We start from the raw sequence: 19,779 nt of genomic DNA, 5'->3' as shown, positions 1-19,779 counted from the left end.
TCCAGACATGTTGGACTACAACTCCAATCATCCCCAGCCAGCACAGCCATTGGGCTGCTTGTTGGGGAGCATGGGAGTTGTAGTTTAACATGTCTGGAAGGTGCCAGGTTGGAGGAAGGCTAAGTAATTCTGACATAACAAGGTGCTTCCCCCCCCCCCCAAGGCTTTTTAATGAATAAAAAGCTGGGAAAACAGTGATTAAAGCCACAATCCTATGCAAAAAAAAAAAGTCATGCAACTCCCAGGGTTCCCACGCCAGCCATGCTAGGTGGGGAATTCTGATTGCTCTAGGCCTTTTTCTGTCTAAACATGCATAGATTGCCTAATTTTTGTGGAAAAACAACAACACCCAAGAGCTTTGGCTATTGGGTGGTATAGAAATGAATAAATAATGTAAATGTATTATTCCATTAATTAATAATTAACATTTACATTAATTACATGTAAATATACAATTATAATACACTTTAAAAGTAAATATTAATTATGACATTTTTATCCTATCTTACCTCCAAGGAACTTTGGGTAGTACATGCGATTCTCTTTCTCTCCATCAGCCCCCATGCATGCAATTTCATCCATACAATAACCTTGTCAGGTACACTAGGCTGAGAGAGAGTGATGGCTTCGAAGTCACTCAGAGAACTTCAGATATGAATGAGGAGCTGAACCCAGGGCATCCAAGTCCCACATTTTAACTGCACTGGCTCAATATACCAAAATGAAGCTATGGAAATGAAGTGTGTGGAAACACAAGGACAAGAGAGATGAAACTCTTCTTGCTATCAGCTACACCAGTTATTGCTAGGAAGAGGCCTTATATTGAGTCAGACCTCCGGTCCGTCAGTACTGTGTATGATGATTGGCAGCAGTTCTCCAAGGGTTTTTTCCAGCCCTACCTGGAGATGCCAGGGATTGAACCTGCAACCTTTTGTATGCAGAGCACATGCTTTACCACTGAACTATCACTGACTGCCAGGGTCTTTATGATTGCCAGGGTCCTTTCTCACTGACTGCCAGGGTCTTCCCTCCACAAAGAATCCTGGGAATTGTAGTTTGAAAGGCTGCAGGAAATTCTCCGTAATCCCCATCACCACTACCACCACCACCTCCAACTCCCAGCCTTCCCGCGAGAGAGGAAATGACTGCAAACAAAGCTGGTTTTTAAGCTGGCGGTACGAGGAGTCCTTGAGGCTCTTTCTTCCAGCCAGCTGCCAAACACCAGTTTGGGGTAGCCACTTATGAATCACCACCAAAAAAAGAGGAAATGCATCCCTGAAAACAAAGGACATGGGTCTGCATAAAATGTGCATGTGTGACTTTTTAATGGGTAGATGCAAATTTAGAAGTAATTAGTGTAATTCAAATAGAAATGCACTGTGTCTCACCGTAGCAGGCAAGACTGTGACCTGGTGAGCTGTGTACTGCTCAGTCTCCTGTCCAGGTGCTAACTGTAGATGGGCAACTTCAAGGCTAAGCGCTGCTTCCCTTTCTTAGGGTTCTTTATCTTTAGACCAGGACAGCCCTCCAAGCGGAGGACACTTCAATAGAGGGCTTTCCTGTGTAAAGTAGGACACATGGCTACCCAGTGCCAACCTCCATCTCCTTCGCTAGCCACTTTCAAACCCCTCTTTTGCTCCAGCCCCAGGAACCAGAGTGAGATGAAGACTAAATGGATTTCAGAGGTCACAGATATATTGGCTGAGCATGACCACACAAAATCCCTCATACAGAGGTCTCCAAAACTGGATCCGTGTACAGTATGGCTGCGCTGTGTGTCAAATAGACTGCAAACTCCTTGGGGCAAAGACCTAGCATCTTATACTTTGTAAAACATCATGCACATTGATGGTGCATCATAACAACAAACTTTGACCTGAGAAAGTCCCGATACGAATCTTACCTCTGGAATGAATAATCTACATATCGTTAAGCAAAGCCTCTCAGCCTCAGCCCCTGAACAGTAATATGGGGAGAATAATACTGACCTACTGCACAGAGTTGTTATAATGCTCAGAAAACACTAAAGCAAAGAATTACTTTATGTAGCCCTACCTAACCTTCTCCCTCAAATCAAAGACAATATCATTTCCATTCTTCTTGTAGCATCTATTGATTTCATGCATATTAAGATTATTTGGTTTTACGTGGTACTTTTACACCTCTAAGGGCGCAATCCTATGCATGCTTAGACAGAGAAAAGGCCTACAACTCCCAGCATGCCCAAGCCAGCAATGCTGGCTGGGGCATGCTGGGAGTTGTAGGCTGTCAAGGGCTCCTTGGAGGCCTCTCTCAGTCTAATCCAGTAGCCAAGTTCAGACACAGACAAAGGGATTCTTTTCAAAGCTTTATTCCTCTTTTACAACTTAACAACTCTACTGTTAGCAACTAGATATGAGCAGCAGAGTACCTATGCCCTAAGTTGGAACAGTTGGTCCCTGTTTGAAGGAGAATCACTGGCAGACCCTGAACTTATGGGCTAGGGAGAGTCCCTCCCCTTTTCCCTTGGATCCTCTGGGTGCAACCATTGTTTGCGTGCCAACCGGGCACCACACCTCCTTTCCGCGCCCTCCATTTGGCGCCGCTCCCTGCGTCAGCGTCGCGCGTCCAGCAAGTCTGCTTCCCTCGCTCTCTCAGTCCCGGGACTGCTATCTATGCTAGGAATGCTGGTGGGAGGAATCTCTGTCAGCTGTTGGCCCTAGGAAGGATGAGTGCGCTCCTCTCCCAGGAGCAGCTGCTCCTCCTCAGAATCATAACTACTCTGGGATTCTATGGGCTCAGTGTCCACCCTGACATAGGCCTTTTCTCTGTCTAAGCATGCATAGGATTGTGCCCTAAAAGTGTTATATTATGTCTTGTTAAGTTGCGCTTTATGGTTTTAATTGTGAACTGCCCAGAGAGCCTCAGCTATTAGGCAGTCGAAAAATGTAATAAATAAATCAAATAAAAAAATGAATAAGATGAGCCACCTTAAATCAGACCATAGGTATCTCTAGTCCAGCATTGTGTTCATTCAGTGGCTAACCAGCTGCTTGTGGGAAGCTGAGCAGGACATGAGTGCAAAAGTTCCCCAGCGACTGGTGCTGAGAGGGATGCTACCTCTGATACTGGAGGTAACAAGCAGCCATCAAGGCTAGTAGCCGTTGATGGCCGTATTCTCCATCAGTGAATTTGCCTAATTCCCTTTTAAAGCCACCCATAGCAAATTCTGTAGTTTCACGATGCACTGTGTGAAGACGTCCTTCCTTTTGTCAGTCCTGAATCTCCCACCATTCAGCTTCATGGGATGACCCCACTGGGTTCTAGTCTAATGAGAGAGGGAGAAGAATATCTTCCTAGCCGCTTTTTCTGCACCATGCACCACACTTACATTAAGGGCAGTTTTGAGCCCCAGCCTCCTTCCTCTCCTCCCTCAAAATGGCTGACACCCCTCCCATTGTCCAGTATGACCTGTGCTCTCCTCCCCGCTTTGGTGGACCTGCTAATGAAGCACCTGCTGCAGCCGTTCATCAAACCCACTTAACATTCCACAGGAAAAGCAACACCTGTGTGAAGACCTCTCAAAATCCAGGCAAACACTTCCCTCCCTTTACATAGGAAGCAAATTCATTTCTCCTGAGGAGGCAGGAATACAACCAAACCAGGTAGGGCAGCTTTCCTGAAAATGGAGAGACCCAATTTTTCCTCCCCTATCTAATAGGCAAGGCCAGCCCTACCATTAGGCAGAGTGAAGCAGCTGCCTCAAGCAGCAAAGTGCTGAGGGGCAGGGAATGGTGGTAAAGTGTTGGAGGCCAGAGCTGGGTGTGCCACCCAGCATACCCTGTGCTCCCTAAGCTGGCCTGCAATGGAGGATGCTGTCCAGTTACTAGTGCTCAAGTAAGAACCAACTGCCAGTCCAGTCAGCTTCAGTATGCAGAATGGGGGTTGGGACTCCATCTTGTTCTTCACTTGAGGAGACAGGAAAATGGCTTAAGCCAGCTCCGCCAACAAGCAAGTTCACTCTGGGCTGTAATTACATACAGTTAGTCCTCCCTGGAACATCTCTTGTTTAAAGAATGTTACTAAAAGAATATTAGCTATTATATTTTTTTATCCTAGCCTTCTACCATGGAACTCTGGCCAGCATCTTGCATAATTCCCCCATAGCATTATTATTTGAGACCTCCCTCTATAACAGGAATAGGCCAGCTTTTTGGACGGTAGGCACATTTGGTCTTGGGTACCAACATAAAATGGCTGCTATGGGAGGTGTGGCAAAGGAGAGAGTAACCTGCCCCAAAGACTGAGTACAATGCAGAGGTGGGGATCAGAGAACCAACATGCTAAACAACCCCTTTTAACTACAGTTTTCAGCTCCAAACAGGGATTGCTGTTTCACAGCAATCCCATCTGCCAGTAAGAAAATGTGTTAATTTTTAGGGGAGAGGGGTAGGACACTTTAGCAGGCAGCAAGGAAAGTGTCCAGGGGTCTACACTGTCTACCTCTGCTCTATAACCTCTCATAATGGTCATGCCAGAGAGAGGGGTGGGTGATAATTCACAGCAAGAATTAGCTGTGCCTTTCACAAACGTTAGCCATTGAAGCTTTCCTATCACTCCATCCCCATGGAAAACAAAGCATCACTGGCTAAATTTCTGCTCTGTTGTGCAGTTGTTAAAAGCACAGGAGCTCTGTTGGGTGAGAGAAAAAAATGCAACCGCACTCACAACTGCTCCTAGGACAAATAGCAGTTTTAAACACTTTTTTTCTTTGTTTTTTTCAGAGCTCTTGCCCTCATGTCCTCCTTGTGGGCTTCTCAGAGCTATCTGGCTAGCCACTCTGGGAAACAGTATGCTGGACTGGATGAGCCTTTGGTCTGGGCTCCTCCTGAGTTCTTATAAAAAGGATTTTAATTGCAGAAGGCGAGAACTCTACTTCAAAACATTTTCCAGAGGGTTTGTTGTTATCACTGTTTTTGCTCCATTGTAGCAAAAACTACTACGGATGCAATCCTATGCACGTTTAGACAGAAAAAGTTCCTACAGCTCCCAGCATTCCCCAGCCATCATGCATAGGATTACCCTCCAAGAGTCTTGTGCCACCTTAAGGCTTACGGCATAAACATTTGTGGACTAGACTTGAGTCCAATTCATCAGATGCGTGGAGTAAAGTGTTACATAAACTTGCAGCTGATGATAACACTTCATGCGCGCGCATGCACACACACTAGCTAGATATAGATATATGAAGCTACAAAGAAACAGTACTAAAATTGTAATCAAGAGCAGCTTGAAAGGCCTTCAAGACTTATTTAAAAACCAACAGAGTTGGACCATACCTGGCTAGGGAGAGAACTCCATAAACAGACACCATCGAAAACACTCTGACCTGGTTTGGACAATCAAAACAATTGGTAACTGTGGGTTGTTTTACAGCATGCAGGAACGAGCAAGCTGGATCCCAACCTCTCATCTGCTTTTGCTTTCTCCCCCCTCCCCCGGTGACATCTGAACCTGGAACTTTGGGCTGTTGGGGGAGAAACAACCCAGAATTTTAAACCAGCAACAAAGCATGGGCTAAAACCCTGGGTTGTTTCTCCCTGTCTCTAGTCCCTCCCAACTGCATCATTAGATGCTAATAGAATTTGGTGGCAGGCACCTGAGCAGGGCCTCAGAGGCTGACCTTAAGGCGAAGGCCTGACTTAAGGTGGCCATGTGTCCTACTTTACAGAGGACAATCCTCTGTTTGAAAGGCTACCCAGTCCAAGTCCCATTTAAGAGAAAGAACCAGAAGAAGGGAGAGCAGCAGAGGCCTTGAAGCTGCACATCAATACAAGGGCAGCCCATCTGTATAGGCAAAGTCGGAGGCTGCCTAAGGCACCAAGTTAAGTGAGGCACCAAATCTGAGGGAAAAATATGATTTTAAAAAAGCGAAGATGTCATTATTCCAATTCCTGTGCCTGTGCATGGAGCCGAGTGGGGACGGTAGGGCTAAGTCAGGCCGCCTGCCCACCTTTGGGACTTTTTTTCCCCTTCAGTTGATGTGGAATAGCTTCTGCTGCTGCTTTTGCCCTCAGAGGGCTGAGCCTAGGGGCTGGCCTTGTTGGCCATGTCACCCCGAGGACACAACTGGGATCCTTCTTCGAGGGACCTCCCTGGGGCGCTGTGGATGGGACTTCTGTTCCTTTGCAGAGGGGATGGCTGCACCCCTCCCCTTTGTGATTTTTATCAGTCCCTAGCCCCGCCTACACCAGGCTTTTACTCCAGGGCAGGGGCGAGTCGAGGCCCCTCATGATAGATGACACAGTCGGGACTTCGCAGCCATCTGTGGTTTTCGCCTGGAAAATGCGGAGTTCCAAGGAGTAGTTTAACTGCAATTTGGGGGGTTTGTTATGGGTTTCCCCACAGTTGCGGGCCATCTGTTCCTTCCCCGAACTGACTTTGCATTTTGCCGTGGGCATGTTGTAGGCATGCATAACGCCTGCGTCACTCTGTGACACCCCTTCACTCCCCCCATCCCTTTGCAGCTGTGCAGTTACAGAGGCACAGCGGGGCGCTTTCATCTATTTAATCACACTTTTGCACAGTTTTGCAGAGGCACACAGGGGCGTTTTAATCTATTTAATCACACTTTCGCACAGTTTTGCAGCTTCGTATCTTCGCAACGATTGTGGACTCAAGGGCCGGGGGTGGGGGGTCTTGGGAAAGGACCAACGTCGCCCCGGCCACCATTTTGGAGCAATGGCTAGGCACGTAGTGCTCACGCTTGTGAAGTCTCGGGCTGAGGAACTGTCAAACTGATGGTGCGGAAATGAAGGAGCACAAAACACCCACTTTGTACCTAAAAAGGGATGGAAAGACACAGCAGAGCCTCTCAAATACATAACAGCCACTGAAATGTCACACCCGCCCCCCACTCACAGGACTGCACAGCTGCGCATTTCAGTAAAATGGCCACACACAAAAAAGGGGGCACAGCAAGTCTGTGAGGGAAGCGCACAGTACATCGTGAGCATATCGCAGGGCATGCCGACTCGAAGCCGTATTGCTGCGCAGCTGCGATGGGGTGGGGGGGGGGTCAACGTGGTGTCATATAGATGGGGGCCCTCTGTGCTGATACAGTGCTAATTAAAAAAAACAACCCACACAAAACACCATTTTGGACCCATTTTATTATAAATGATCATATTTCTGCTTCCAAAGTTGTGCGGGGAGGGGTGTTGCCTCTTCATAAAATGGAAAATAGGGGCAAAATGTTTCCCAGTTTACCAGAAACCTTCCTGCCCTTGGGGTTTGGGGGTGGGGGCACTGATTGCACGGTTCGCCTAGGGCTTTGGTTGCTGGCAGCTACTCTAGGGCCCCTCCTGCATCAACAGTTAGTCGGCTGAATTGCTAGCACATGGGTCACCCGCTCATACTATGGTGAGATGCATTGAATTTCTATTTAAATTAGAGTCATTATTTTAAAATGTGCTTCTATAGTCCTGTAAATTAGCATATGCAAATGTTATGCAAACCTGCATCCTGTTTTGTCTTCTTTTGTGGGGGTGGAGCATTGCCTGTTTTTGCAGTGTGTTCTATGACTGCCCTAGGGCAGGTTCCTATGGATACACCTGGTCCTTCAAATAACTTGGCCCCAAACTATTTAGCACTTCAAACATAACCACCAGCACTAATTTGGGTCCAGAAACACACCAGCAATCTGCAATCATTCTGTAAATGATACAGAACCAGTGTTGTCCGATTCGTTTGCTTGGCCCCCACAAACATCTGTGTTCCGTACCAGTTGGAGCTTCTGCAGGGCCAGCCCAAGACATTCTGCTACCTGAGGTGAAGGATAAGTTGGCACCTTTCCCATCCCACCCAAAAAAGCTGACTGGACTGGTAGTTGAATCTTACTCCGATACCGGCAATGGGACAGCATCCTCCACCATACCTGAGCTCAGCAGGCTATCTTAGAAGATGCAAAACAGGTCATGTGGAGCACACAGCTGTCCTCCAACACTTCAGCGCTGCGCCCCACCTGCCAGCATGTGCTGTCTGAGGCAGCTACCTCACTCTGCCTAATGGTAGGGCCGGCCCTGAGCTTCTGAACCATCTGTAAAAGCAGCCCCACATAAAGGGTACCACAATAATCTAGTCTGACTGCAACCCGGGCATTTAACTGTAGCAAAGCCTGCTCTCTCTAGATAGCGTGACAGCTGGTGAACCAAACCAAGCTGATAAAAGGCACTCCCAGACACAGCCACCACCTGTACATCCATAGGCAGTGCCAATTGGAGGATGCCCCTAAGCGACAGACTTGGTCTTTTAGGGGGAGTGCAACCACATCCAGAGCCACCTTCACCTCCTGCCCAAAGTAGGGAATACAGCAGAGGAAGAAGATGGGATGGCATGGCATGGCATGGGGAGCAGAGGGAGGGAAGCAAGGGCACTGTGACGTCTAACCCATGGAGCCCTGGCCTTGAATCTATTTCCCAGGACCCCGAGTCTCCACTGGTTCCAATGGAAGGGATTTTCCCCCTTAGTTTATTTGCCTTGGAGGGGACAATTTCCAAGGGGAAGGGAAGTGTTACTCCCCACCCCACCCCACCCCACCCACCCCAAACCCCTCTCTCTTCGTGGGGTGGGGGAACATTTTCCATTGGTTTGTGATGATCTGGGGCAGGGTGCAAATTAATTGAAAAATTTGTTTTATTTGAGATGATTTGGATGAGAAATGAATTGCCTCTTGTGAAATTTGAATAAAACCTAGCCATTATCTCTGCATTTACATACGTAGATAGGAATCAATATATGCAAATTTTATGCAGATTTGTGTCCTATGGGCCTGGGCCTGGAATCATTTAAGTGCCTAACAACACACCAGGTTGGAGGCAAGAGGCCATATGTTCTTTCATGCACCTAAACTTTGGTTACTGGAATGAGGAGTAAGGGAATAAAGCCAAAGGTGGGTTTTGAGCAGGGGTTTGTAGGAAGGGAGAGATGTGGGCCACACTCACCTCTCACCCAATACATAAGAGTGCTGCTGCACCTTTAACAGCACCCTGTCAGGCAGAAATCCAGCAGGTGAAGCTTTCCCTGACATGGAAATGAAGAGATGGGGAAAACCTCAGCTACTACATTTTTGCCTGTCTTGGTGCTGTTAAAATGGGGGTAGAGGCAACAGTCTGCCGTAAATATTTTATGAATGCTGAAGTTCATGTGTTTCACGGTAATGGTGGAGGAACCATGGAACAGCTCTTTTTATAGTGACTATTCAATTATTTTCAGTACTGATATATTTAAATATACATGCAGTGCTATCAATGTATGCAGCACTCTAGAGAGTTTGGGATATACTCGTTTAAAACGGTTCATGAGAAAAGTCTGAAGTCCGTATGTCTGGAGGGCTTGTTTTCCCTGGCCAATTGATACTACCAAAAGTTGTTTTTAAAAAAAACATCTGCACAGGTGAGAATATAAAGACTGCAGTTCTGCATATACCTTGCTGTGGCAATAATTCCCAGTAGCAGCAGCAGCAGCATTCTGCATGTTCGTGGAACACCACCGTAAGCAGGTTTACTCTGAATTAAGTCCCATAGGTCAATGGGGCTACCTCTCAACCCAGCACACTCAAAGGTACCACCGCCTTACTTCAGGAATTAAAGTTCCATTTCATCTGGGCTTGCTTCCAGTGTAGGCTCCAATCCTGGTCACACTTACCTGACTGGGGTAGCCAGTCCCACTGAATGTGCTGGGACTGGCTACTGAGTAACCCTGCATAGGAGCAGACTGCAAATGGGCATAAGATTTTAGAGCTTTATAACTCAACCCTCTGGGTGATGTCTACTTACAGGAGCAATGGGGGGAGGGGCGGGGGGGTTACTTCCTACCGTAGTTCTCCCCGACCCTGGTGGCTTCCGGATGTGTTGGACTACAACTCCCAGCATCCCCTACCCAACCTGGCTGGCTGGGGGATAGTGGGACCTGTAATGCAACACATCTGGAAGGCATCAGATTAGCGAAGGCTGCGCTGTTGGTTTCACTCTGCTCTAGATTGGGCTGCAGGGTGGCAGCTTTAAACAATCAAAGGATTCCAAATAACAGGTTCTGTCTGCAGGTGACCAAAACGGCCAGGTAAAAAGTGAGAGGGGAGAACACAAGATATTTGGAATGGCAGTCTAATATCCGGGGAGGGCCCGTGTTCTGCCCATAGAAAAGAATTGTTGTAGCAGAACGTTGCATTCCGCATGCTGATAAAAGGCGCCTGGGGAGAATAAGAAGGGGGAAAAAACCCTGAAAGCAGGTTAAGGCACTTCCTGGAGTTGGAATTAAAACTGAGGAGGAGGAGAAAGGGAGTTTCCCTGCTGATCTCTCTCTCTCTCTCTCTCTCTCTCCCTCTCAAAAAACACACACACCTCAATCAGGTAGGCTCAACCAGGCGTTGATTTCTCTCTAGGTCCCTCCTCTACCTTTCCCAAAAGGCCCAATAGCTTCGCCCCTTTGGGAGATTGACTAGGGTCACGTGATCTCACTCATGGGCAGGTAACTTAGGAAGGAGAGGAAAAAAGAGGAGTTTTTTTTAAATCAAGGCTAGGTTCCTGCCATGATGTCAGAGGGAGAGAAACCGACCGCTTGTTAATTTCATCTCCCAATCAGACCTAGGGAGAAAGAGATCACCCCAAACCAGGTACAACTGCAACTCCCCCCCATATGAACATAAATATTTTCCTTATTATTTATTGTTTTGGTCTTAGTTACCTTCTCCCTATCCACCCCTTCCCCAGAGTTCTGGCTCTTCTGATATTTGTCCTTTTATCTCCACTTTAATCACTTGGAGGAAGGGGGTGACCCTTTTATTTGTGGGGTTTTGTGTTTGGCTTGTTTTATACTTCTCTCTCTCTCTCTCTCTTTTTCTCCCCCTTATTTTATTATTTTTTGTCCCTTTTTCCGTTTTCTTTTTGACCTCTGCTTTTGATTGTAGCTGTTTCCCCCTGTGGTCATGACGGCTTCTTCGCACAGTGACTCTTTGGTGGTCTTGTTTGGGGCAACAGCTGGTGCATATGGGGCTAAGCTGGGTTCCGATGAGAGGGAACTAATTCTCTTGGTGTGGCAAGTTGTGGATCTACACAGCAAGAAGGTATGGCTTCCCAAACTCTTGATACAAAAGTCGGGTGACCTGCAAAAAGCAAATGCAGCCTTGTCCGCGCTTACTTGAGAGTAACCCCCCCCCCCAGCTCAGTGTCTGAATAAACATGTACACGATTGGACTAAATTTCCCCCTTCTCTAAAAAAAAAAAAAAAAGCAACAACAAAAATCTTGCGGGGGTGGGGGAAGAAACTAGTAGTTTGACTAGAATTACTTGTCTCTCCCCCCGCCCCAAGAATTGGGGGGAATTTGTTAGCTTCAAAATTGTTCTTGAAATTGACGAAGGGAGAAGGAAATCTAGATTACAAAAACATTATTCTCCCCTCCTCTGCAAACATGTTATCTGTTAGGCTCTAAATGCCAAAGCTTTTGCTTCTCCTAAGAAGTTGAGCTTTTTTCCTCATTTGGGAGATTTGGTGTATATTTTTTTGTTTGTTTTAATTCAGGCCTGCATGTTGCTTCTGGGACCTATCGCTTTAAATGGGAATTGGACCTGGGGAGGGGGGACCAACTTGGTCAAATCCCAGATTCTGCTTTCCTCCCCACCCCCGCCATGAATTGAACATTATTGACTTAAAAAAGAAAAAAGAAAAATCTGCCCTGTTGTCATTGTAGCCAAGGCCCTTAATGAACCGCTGCAGGGCGATTTGATCTCCCCATGAAAACCAGGCAGTTTTGATGGGATAAACAGAACTTTTCTCATCAGGATTATTTAAGAATTGCAGCCAAGTCTGTCTCGCAGGGGAGGGGAGGGGAGGGGAGGGGGTGGCTCCTGCAGCCACGAGGAATGGAAGAAGAGCTTGAATTTTGTGAAATTGACAAATGCATCCTGTTGCACGAGCTCTGCTGTGCATTCCCTAAAACTTCAATAGTTGGTGCAAATCATTGTGTTTTAACTTTCTCTTAAAGCACACCTGTGTACGTATACCCCATCCTTTTCCAGTTTTGTTTTACTTTTTCTCCCTCTTCCCCCCCCCCCCGCTCCCCTCCATTGCCCTCTTCCCACTTTATTAAATATTTTCAGGTAGGGACACTGCACAAATGTTTGGTGAAGGCCGACAACTTGGAGCTGAGTGACCAATGTCGAGAAGTGACAGGTTTAACTCCTGAAGGCCTGAGCAAAGCTGAGCCACTGGATCGAGTCCTCCAACAGGTGAGGACAACAGAGGGTTAATGGAGGGAGCAGGATTCCAACTGATGCAATCGGGCAAATAGACTTGCTTTCGACTTTCACTTTGAAATCATTGGGGAAACCAGTTTCATGGCGGCAATATCACAAGTGTGGGGAGGGGGTGTTGTCCTACAGAGAGGCGTGCTGTGGTGAACTGCCCCATGTATGCGCATTTCCGTCTACTGCCTTCAGTGACTTGTAGCTAGATGCTGACACGTACCAAGAGCTGGTGCAGTTAGTAACCAACAGCGTGAGCTACTATGACCCAGGAAGGATATTGTTGAAATCTCACATCTGCCGTCAACTCACTCCATGGCCACAGTCTCCCTCCCCGCATTGTAAGGATTACTAAGATAATATGTGAAGCACTTTGAAATCTCAGATATACTATGTATAATTCTGATTGTGGTTATCTAGTGTGCAATGGCCCATTCAGACATACAGCCCATTGCTCAATGTTACGCTCATCCAGTAAAACCCACATGTGTGCAGTCACCCTGAGAGCTCATACATGGGTGAGTTGTGTGGGAAATTGGTGTCTTTGAAGCTCTCAGATGTTGTGATAGGCCTCTGATGGGTCTTTCTCAAAGCCCAGTAGTGTATTTTAGAGATAGTGACTTCTAAAAGGACCTTGTACTGTTGCGGGAATGGCTTTGCCCCTGATGGAATTTTGCTATTGTTGTAGTCTGTGCATGGCAGTAGAAAGATACGGGTTTATTTCTGCAGTAAGTGATGGAACAGAGCCTTGAGTGCCTTCCCTCCACCTGCCAAAGAGAAAATTGCAAAAAAATGTGGCCGTCAGTGGTGAAGTGGAGACAGGGCTCACAGGGACGCAGCTATTTTATTCGGAGGCAGGCTGAGGTCCTCTGCCACCCCCACCCCTCAGAATGCCCTGTTCCCTCTGATTTTAGCTGAAATTCTCACAGTAGTTTGGGGGGTGGGGAAACAACAATAATATATTTTTTCCTAGTTGTAATGCAAAGTGTTTGGGGATAGCCTGGTCTTGAACGGGCCATTATGACCCATTTGCTTTACAAAAGACCTGCTCCTGATGGAGATGAAAAGGGAGCCAGTGTGGTGCAGTGGTGAGATTGTTGGACTGGGAGCTGGGAGATCCAGGTTCTAGTCCCTCTTGGCCATGGAAGCTCACTGGGTGACTTTAGCCCAGTCACAGATTCTCAGCCCAACCTACTTCACAGGGTTGTTGTGAGGATAAAATGGAGAGGAGGAGGACAGTGTAAGCCGCCTTGGGTTCCTTGCAAGAGGAAAAAAGGCGGGATATTAATGCAATAAATAAATAATAATAATAATAAACCAATAATGAAAAGTGCTTGAACTGGTTTGATGATATGGATCAGCACAGCTGCCTGCATTTTTGGCCTCCTTTGGGGCTTGGCTGTGGGGGCTGTCATTACAAGCACCTGCCCTTCACAGGGTATCGGGCACCACTGATGGGGTTCAGGTGAAACTGTGAATTACAAAATCTTGTCTTCTGAATGTTCTAAAGAGAAATTAATCAGTGGTCCTGTAGTCTCTCAACAGGCTATGAATGTGTACAAACTGGAGAACAAGCTGGATTGACGGTTTGCCTTAAGGCAGGGGTGGGCATGTTGTGGCCCTCCAAATGTTTGGGCCTACAGTTCCCATCACACATCACCACTGGCTCTGCTGGCTAGGGCTGATGGGAGTTGTAGGCCCAAACATCCAGGTGGAACAAGTTGCCCTGCCTTAAAGGAATGAGTGAGGGGAAAACAGCTGGAAACTGAAGCTAGAAAGTCTAGTCTCTTAAGGGGTCTCCCCAGTGCCGCTTGTCCAAAAAAAGGCAGATGGGAGAGGAGGCAGAATTGTAAGTGGATTTTTGTCTAAGCAGTGCATGAATGTGCCCTGCACAACTTAGTCAGAACCAGTGTGGTGTAGGGGGATAAAGTGTCCCCGCCATGAGTGATCCAGGTCAAAATGGTTGTTCCACCACTGCCAAGTGACCTTGGCCCACTCTCTCTTGGACTAGGCCACCTTATCTGGTCACCGTGAGGGTAAAAGTGTTGGTTGGGGGGAGTTGTACATGTTCCCCTAAACTCCTGAGAGGGAAGAGTAGGCTAAACATGTAATTTTAAAAAAAAATATCTTTGTTCCTGAGTGCAGAATATCAAATGTGAAGCGGCCTTGAGTTGCCCTACATCTCACTTATACATAAAGTCCCTCGATCCATGCTTATTTACTTTTATCCGCAAAAGAACCCTACAAAGGAAGGCTAGGTTGTGAGGGAGAGGCAGTGACATGTTCAAAGCTACTCAGGGAGCTGAGCGATATGGGAGTTTGGTGTTCAAATCCCACATCTAAAACAAATACCTTTAGCCTGAAGGAGGGTGTTAAGCTCAAAGGAGGTGGAGGAGGCCGGTCCCCCGCCCAGGAAATGCCCATGGGACCGTTGGCCTGCTCAGGGCGTTTTGGCCCTCAAAATGATTGCATTGCATGGAGATTGGCTGCGGGGGATGGGCCGCAGGCCATCTTGGGGGGACCCCCCAAGCCACACAGTTGTATACTTTGTACCTCTGCCCTATCCATTGTATTTCATACAGCCCGTGAAGTTATCTCCCTCCCAGGCGTTCAGCCTTTGCTGCCAGGGCTTGCTTTGTTTGTTTTGAAATGTCCAGGCTGCATTTGAATGACATGGCAGCCTGTGAAAGCACCTTTCAGCTGTCGATTAAAAAGACAACATACCCAACCATGAAAACCCATCAGAATATGAATGAATTGTTTATTATGGTCACAGACCAATACAAATGTTCATAGTATAGTTATGTGCAATTGCTTCCTCTTCTTCCCATATCATAACCACTGTCTTTTCCCACTCCTTCTGGGCGTGTGATTCTTTGGGAATCACAAGACTCCAAACCTAGTCTGTGATTCCCAAATGCCCCTCAGATTAAAGGTCCCACAGATTGTTGTACTGCCTCTTTCTCCTTCTGGAGTCCCTGATCAATCCCAGTGTTTAATGTCTGATGTGGATCGGTGGGACTGTGCTTCCCTTTGCGTTGTTCAGCTCTGAAACCAGGAGATGTGGTACCTGAATGTGGATAATTGATAGTGAAGGGAAAGCATCCTGCAGGTCTTTTCTTTGCTGATATTTCACAAGTCGCACAGCTGAGCCTTGGCAGTGAAGGCGGGTTCCAGATCTTAAATGAAGTCACAAATTGGGGCTAAGGAGGGAATGGGGAAAGGTAAATCCAGTAGGCCTCTTACAATCCCTCTCTTGATTATCTTCTATTTCTGAGCATCTTTAAGAGCCATGGATTGGCTAACTCTTGTGTGTATCTAGTGTTTTGTAGGTTCTGCATTAAACCCCTCACACTATACACATGCACACACACACACATTCTGCCAGGAGTACAAATTCTGCACCAAGAAATGTAGAATTATGTGACCTATATACATTATACAATTCCATGTGATGCAAATCTAGGAACTTTACTCAGTTTCTTCACAGCCATAGGGGCTAGAACAGGAGTGGGTAACTTGTGGTCCGCCAGATGTTGTGGCCTCCAGCTCCAAACAGCCCTAGCCAGCATGGCCAACAGTGAGGGATCATGGGAGTTGTAGGCCAAAACATCCAGAGAGCCAGAAGTTGCCCACCCCTGGGCTGGAACCTTGCCTCATTTATTTTATTAAAAAATGAAAGCTTAGATTCTCAGGAAGCTGAATTCTGTGGCCAATATAATACTCTGTTTTTCTTTCTGAGCTCCCACAAAACTGCAGCAGATGTACAATCCTTCCTGTATATTGCTATTAACACTGGGAGAGAGTTTGTCCAGTGTTAGTAACATGTGACGTAAGTGTTTTGCTTGTACTTTTTCCCTATTATTATTTTCTAGCAATGACTGAGCAAACTGAAGTCAAATGGAAAAATACAGTAGTATAGCTGTGTGGAATGCATGAAACTGGTTCTTCATATCTTATTTGAATCGCTGAGTGTGTTTGCAGGAGAAACTTGATTAGGCGGTAAAACAGGTTAGTGTGTTGCCACTTGGGGTGACAGCGACCAGCCCAGTAACCGGCCTCTGTGTGCAGCACGTCTCAGTGTTCAATCTTTCACCCTGGATTGAATCATCTTTTAGTGTTAATTATGGGCACAGCAGCTCTGGGGAAAAAATGAAGTATTTCTGCACAAGAAACCATTAGTTGTGGTGTGTTTTCCCCCCGCTTGGTTAGATTTCATGCAAGACCAGTTAAGTCTGCAAAGTGACTTTTCAGTGGTTTAGAAATAGCTCTGAGACAAACGTTATAGGGCTGCAAGTTAGATCTTGTCCTATATCTTGCAGTCCAAGACACCTGGAACAGTTTAGTTAAGTACACTTTGCTCTTCAGCTCTCTCTCTCTCTCTTTTTAAATGACGCACCATAATTAGGCTCAACAGTTCTATGAAATTGTATCCTATTATCACAAATGGCAAGTTAGATGTAGCTACTGGAGCACATGCAAGAGGAACATTCCGAGGTAGAGTGGAAATGTCTTGGTCAAAGGAAGGAGGGCGTTTTGGGTGGAATAGAGTTTTGAGCTGTAGGTGCAGCCTGAGCCTGCCTTATGGGTTCTTTGTGGACTTGGGGCAGAGAGAGGCACCTTCTCCCTCTGCTTATTGAAGGGTTGAGGATCTGACCATTTACTTCAACGAAGCGACCCTCAGGGACGTTTCTACAGGGGCCGAGTGGGTTTTCACCTAGGGTGCCGAATAACCCTCAGGCAAGCGGCAGGAATGGTGGCCAGGCCAGGCTGCAGCCGTGTGCCATTTTAAATCATATTTTCCCGAGCGAGAGAGGCAAAGAGCTGAACCAATCAGCTCACTCACCTTTGGGGGGGGGGTGCAGCCAATGAGGGCATTGGAGCTTTTAGAGACCTGCCCCCTCGCTGCTTCAGGGTCCTTATTGGCTGTGTGTCCCCAAAGCGACGCCTGACTGGTTCAGCTCACTGCCACTCTCCTACTAGGGAAAATATTGTGATTTAAAATGGTGTGTGGACTAGCCAGCAGGCCATTTTCCTTTACTGAGTGCCAAGTCTTACTTTGCCATTGTTGCTGCCTGCCTGGGGGAGATTTGGGGAGCTCTGTCTCCATAGCACCCAGTAGCATCATAGGGTTGGAAGAGGTCTACAAGACCTGCTCCCATTGTTGCTAAGGGGGCAAAACACTTTGGGGCAGGGGGAAGGGAACAAATGTTTTCCCTTTCATAACTATTTTCCCCAACTCCCCCCCCCCAATTTTGTACAGAGTTGGGTGCACTGGAGCTTTGCTCTGACAACCTCTGTAAAATATTCTTTAACCTATTTGTTCCCATCCTGCTGCCACGTTATGGGGGGACTGACTGACCAGGATGGGTGGAGGGCCAACCCACAGCCAGGGCTAGAGGGGAGGACAGAGAAAGGTCTTGCTCAGCCCCCCAGCCCCCCAAAATGGCAATAAAGCTAAAGCCACAGCCAGCAGGTAGGAATGTTGCATTCCTATATTGTATACTTTTAAAAAAATCATCTCCTTGGGATGGGGGCTATTTTATTTCTGTTTGTTGCTTGGGCAATTACTCATAAGTAATCCAGTTTTTCATACTCATGAGCAGAGATGTGTAAGCTAGGTTTTTGTACTGTGCTGCTTCTCACTGTTATTTCTGCAGAGTTATGGAGAGGGGTAGCTGTGAAAGTGCTCAGTGAAAGAGATGGATTTTGGATCTGGGGCTCTGACAACATTATTATCTCTCAGGGTCTCTCTTTGCAATGGATTGCTGCTGGGTTCCAAAGACTGCTTTTCTGTGTTGCTGCTCTGAGGGTGCCACTATCGCTATCATAATTTTGTATGGCTGTGCGGATTCCTACCCCACTGTTTTGGACTCATGATCTTAAAGTCACTTGATTCTCTGTGCAATGGGAGCTGTTTCTGGAACAGTGTGTCCAGAGAAGTGCCTTCGTGTTGCTGTGTGGATTCCCCCTTCCCACTCCAATGTAAACAAAAAGTGAAAGTGGGTCCCACGGTGCAGGATGGGAATCGGAGGTAGGGACAGGTTGCAAGGCCTGAGGGTTTAAAGGATGCATATACTGTGCTCCAAACAAATGTTTAAAGCACTTTACAGTACAGTGGCACTCGTGTTAAACAAATAAATTAAAAATAGAAGATACCAATATTTCAGGCAGCTTGTGTCTTTCCCCAAGAACCTATTTCATGCTGTTCAGGAACTAATAGTGGTAGCATGAGGCCATACCAGAATTGTGCCTCAGCTAGGGTGCCAAAATATCTTGAGATGGCCCTGGGAATGGTTTCGGCGCTGCTCAGCCCTGTAGTCCAGACGTGTGGTGCATTTCGGCTCACACGAATTCATAGCTGACAGGAACTGGTCGAAACTGGCACAGTCTGTAATGTCTGCCCAGCTGGCTCCCCATAATGACAATAATTTGCAGGTGAAATGAGGGATGCTTTTCTAACATTCCAATTCTCATACCAAAGATTGCTGCTTCAGCATTACACTCCCACTTGCTATTACATGTTGTCGAATGCTCTGCTCCTCCTCCTGTATGCAGAATTCATTTTCTCAGAGATTGCTGGTCTTCCGCTGACTGAAAGCCGGGAGGGTGTGTGTTTCTGTTAAAGGGATTCTACAAAAACAGATTACAGGGGACAATATATGTGTGCGTTATCAGTTTGAAATGGACCTCGGCTGCTGCAGTATGTGAAAGGGTGGGGTGTGCCATTGCATGGTTCTTTAGCATTCATGCGCATGCATTTACACATGCACTCAGGACAGCCAGACCCCCTTTTTTAAGCAAAAGGGATTTTTGTGTCGCACTGTAACCTTGTTGCAGTATGAGATGTGCACACACAACCCCCCATGACTTTCAGTACAGCCAAGCCATCAGACAATGTTGAAGCCATAGTAGTAGAGTTGAAGCTGGTCACAACTGGCCGCTAGTCTGCCGAAATCTTCCCACAAGGGCCAGGAAAGCCAAATTATGCATGTGGACATGCCTATCAAATATGTGCATGCAGAAGGTAGATGGGCTCTTCCAGAAACATAAATGCTGTAGTGGCATTACCAGTTCCTTTTAACTGGAGCTTCTTGTGTAAAACAACACCCTCTCCGAGCCAGGAGGGAGCAGTCCCTATGTACTAAGTTTACAGATTTTGTGTAGTAGGGCAGAATAGTAGGGTTGGAAGGGGCCTACAAGACCATCGAGTCCAACCCTTTGCCCAATGCCCTTATCCAGGACAATTCATTAGCACTGTACACATGTCATAATTAATTCCTATATGGAGAGTGGAAATGGGGTCATATCTGCAGCCATGTGCATTCGGCTTAACGTATGCCCAGAGCTGGTATGCGTTCAGAGATTTTGCAGGAGTCCCCTTCACATGGCTGAAACCTACACAGGTAGCAGTTTTGTATACACGTTTATTTATTTATTATTTATTAATAATAATTTATTATTTATTTATTATTTATTTATTATTTATTGCATTTATATC

General features: G+C 46.7%; 1 protein-coding gene across 4 annotated transcripts in view; it reads left to right on the top strand.

Moving 5' to 3' along the window:
• Positions 1-10,504: 10,504 nt before the first annotated feature.
• ESRP2 (epithelial splicing regulatory protein 2) overlaps positions 10,505-19,779 on the top strand; it is a 95,749-nt gene continuing 86,474 nt past the window's right edge. For all 4 annotated transcript variants that reach the window (XM_084812013.1, XM_084812014.1, XM_084812012.1 and 1 more), the window contains exons 1-3: positions 10,505-10,651; positions 10,946-11,101; positions 12,135-12,263. In XM_084812013.1, the coding sequence (XP_084668139.1) occupies positions 10,964-11,101; positions 12,135-12,263 (267 nt within the window). In that variant the 5' untranslated portion in view covers positions 10,505-10,651; positions 10,946-10,963. The remainder of the gene's footprint in view (positions 10,652-10,945; positions 11,102-12,134; positions 12,264-19,779) is intronic.

This window comes from Heloderma suspectum, chromosome 8 (assembly GCF_057233095.1).
Source record: "Heloderma suspectum isolate Gila_16-S chromosome 8, 16-S_ref, whole genome shotgun sequence".
Taxonomy (NCBI): Eukaryota; Metazoa; Chordata; class Lepidosauria; order Squamata; family Helodermatidae; genus Heloderma; species Heloderma suspectum.
Note: the sequence above shows the minus strand (reverse complement) of the source record. Positions and strands in the feature narration are given on the sequence as shown.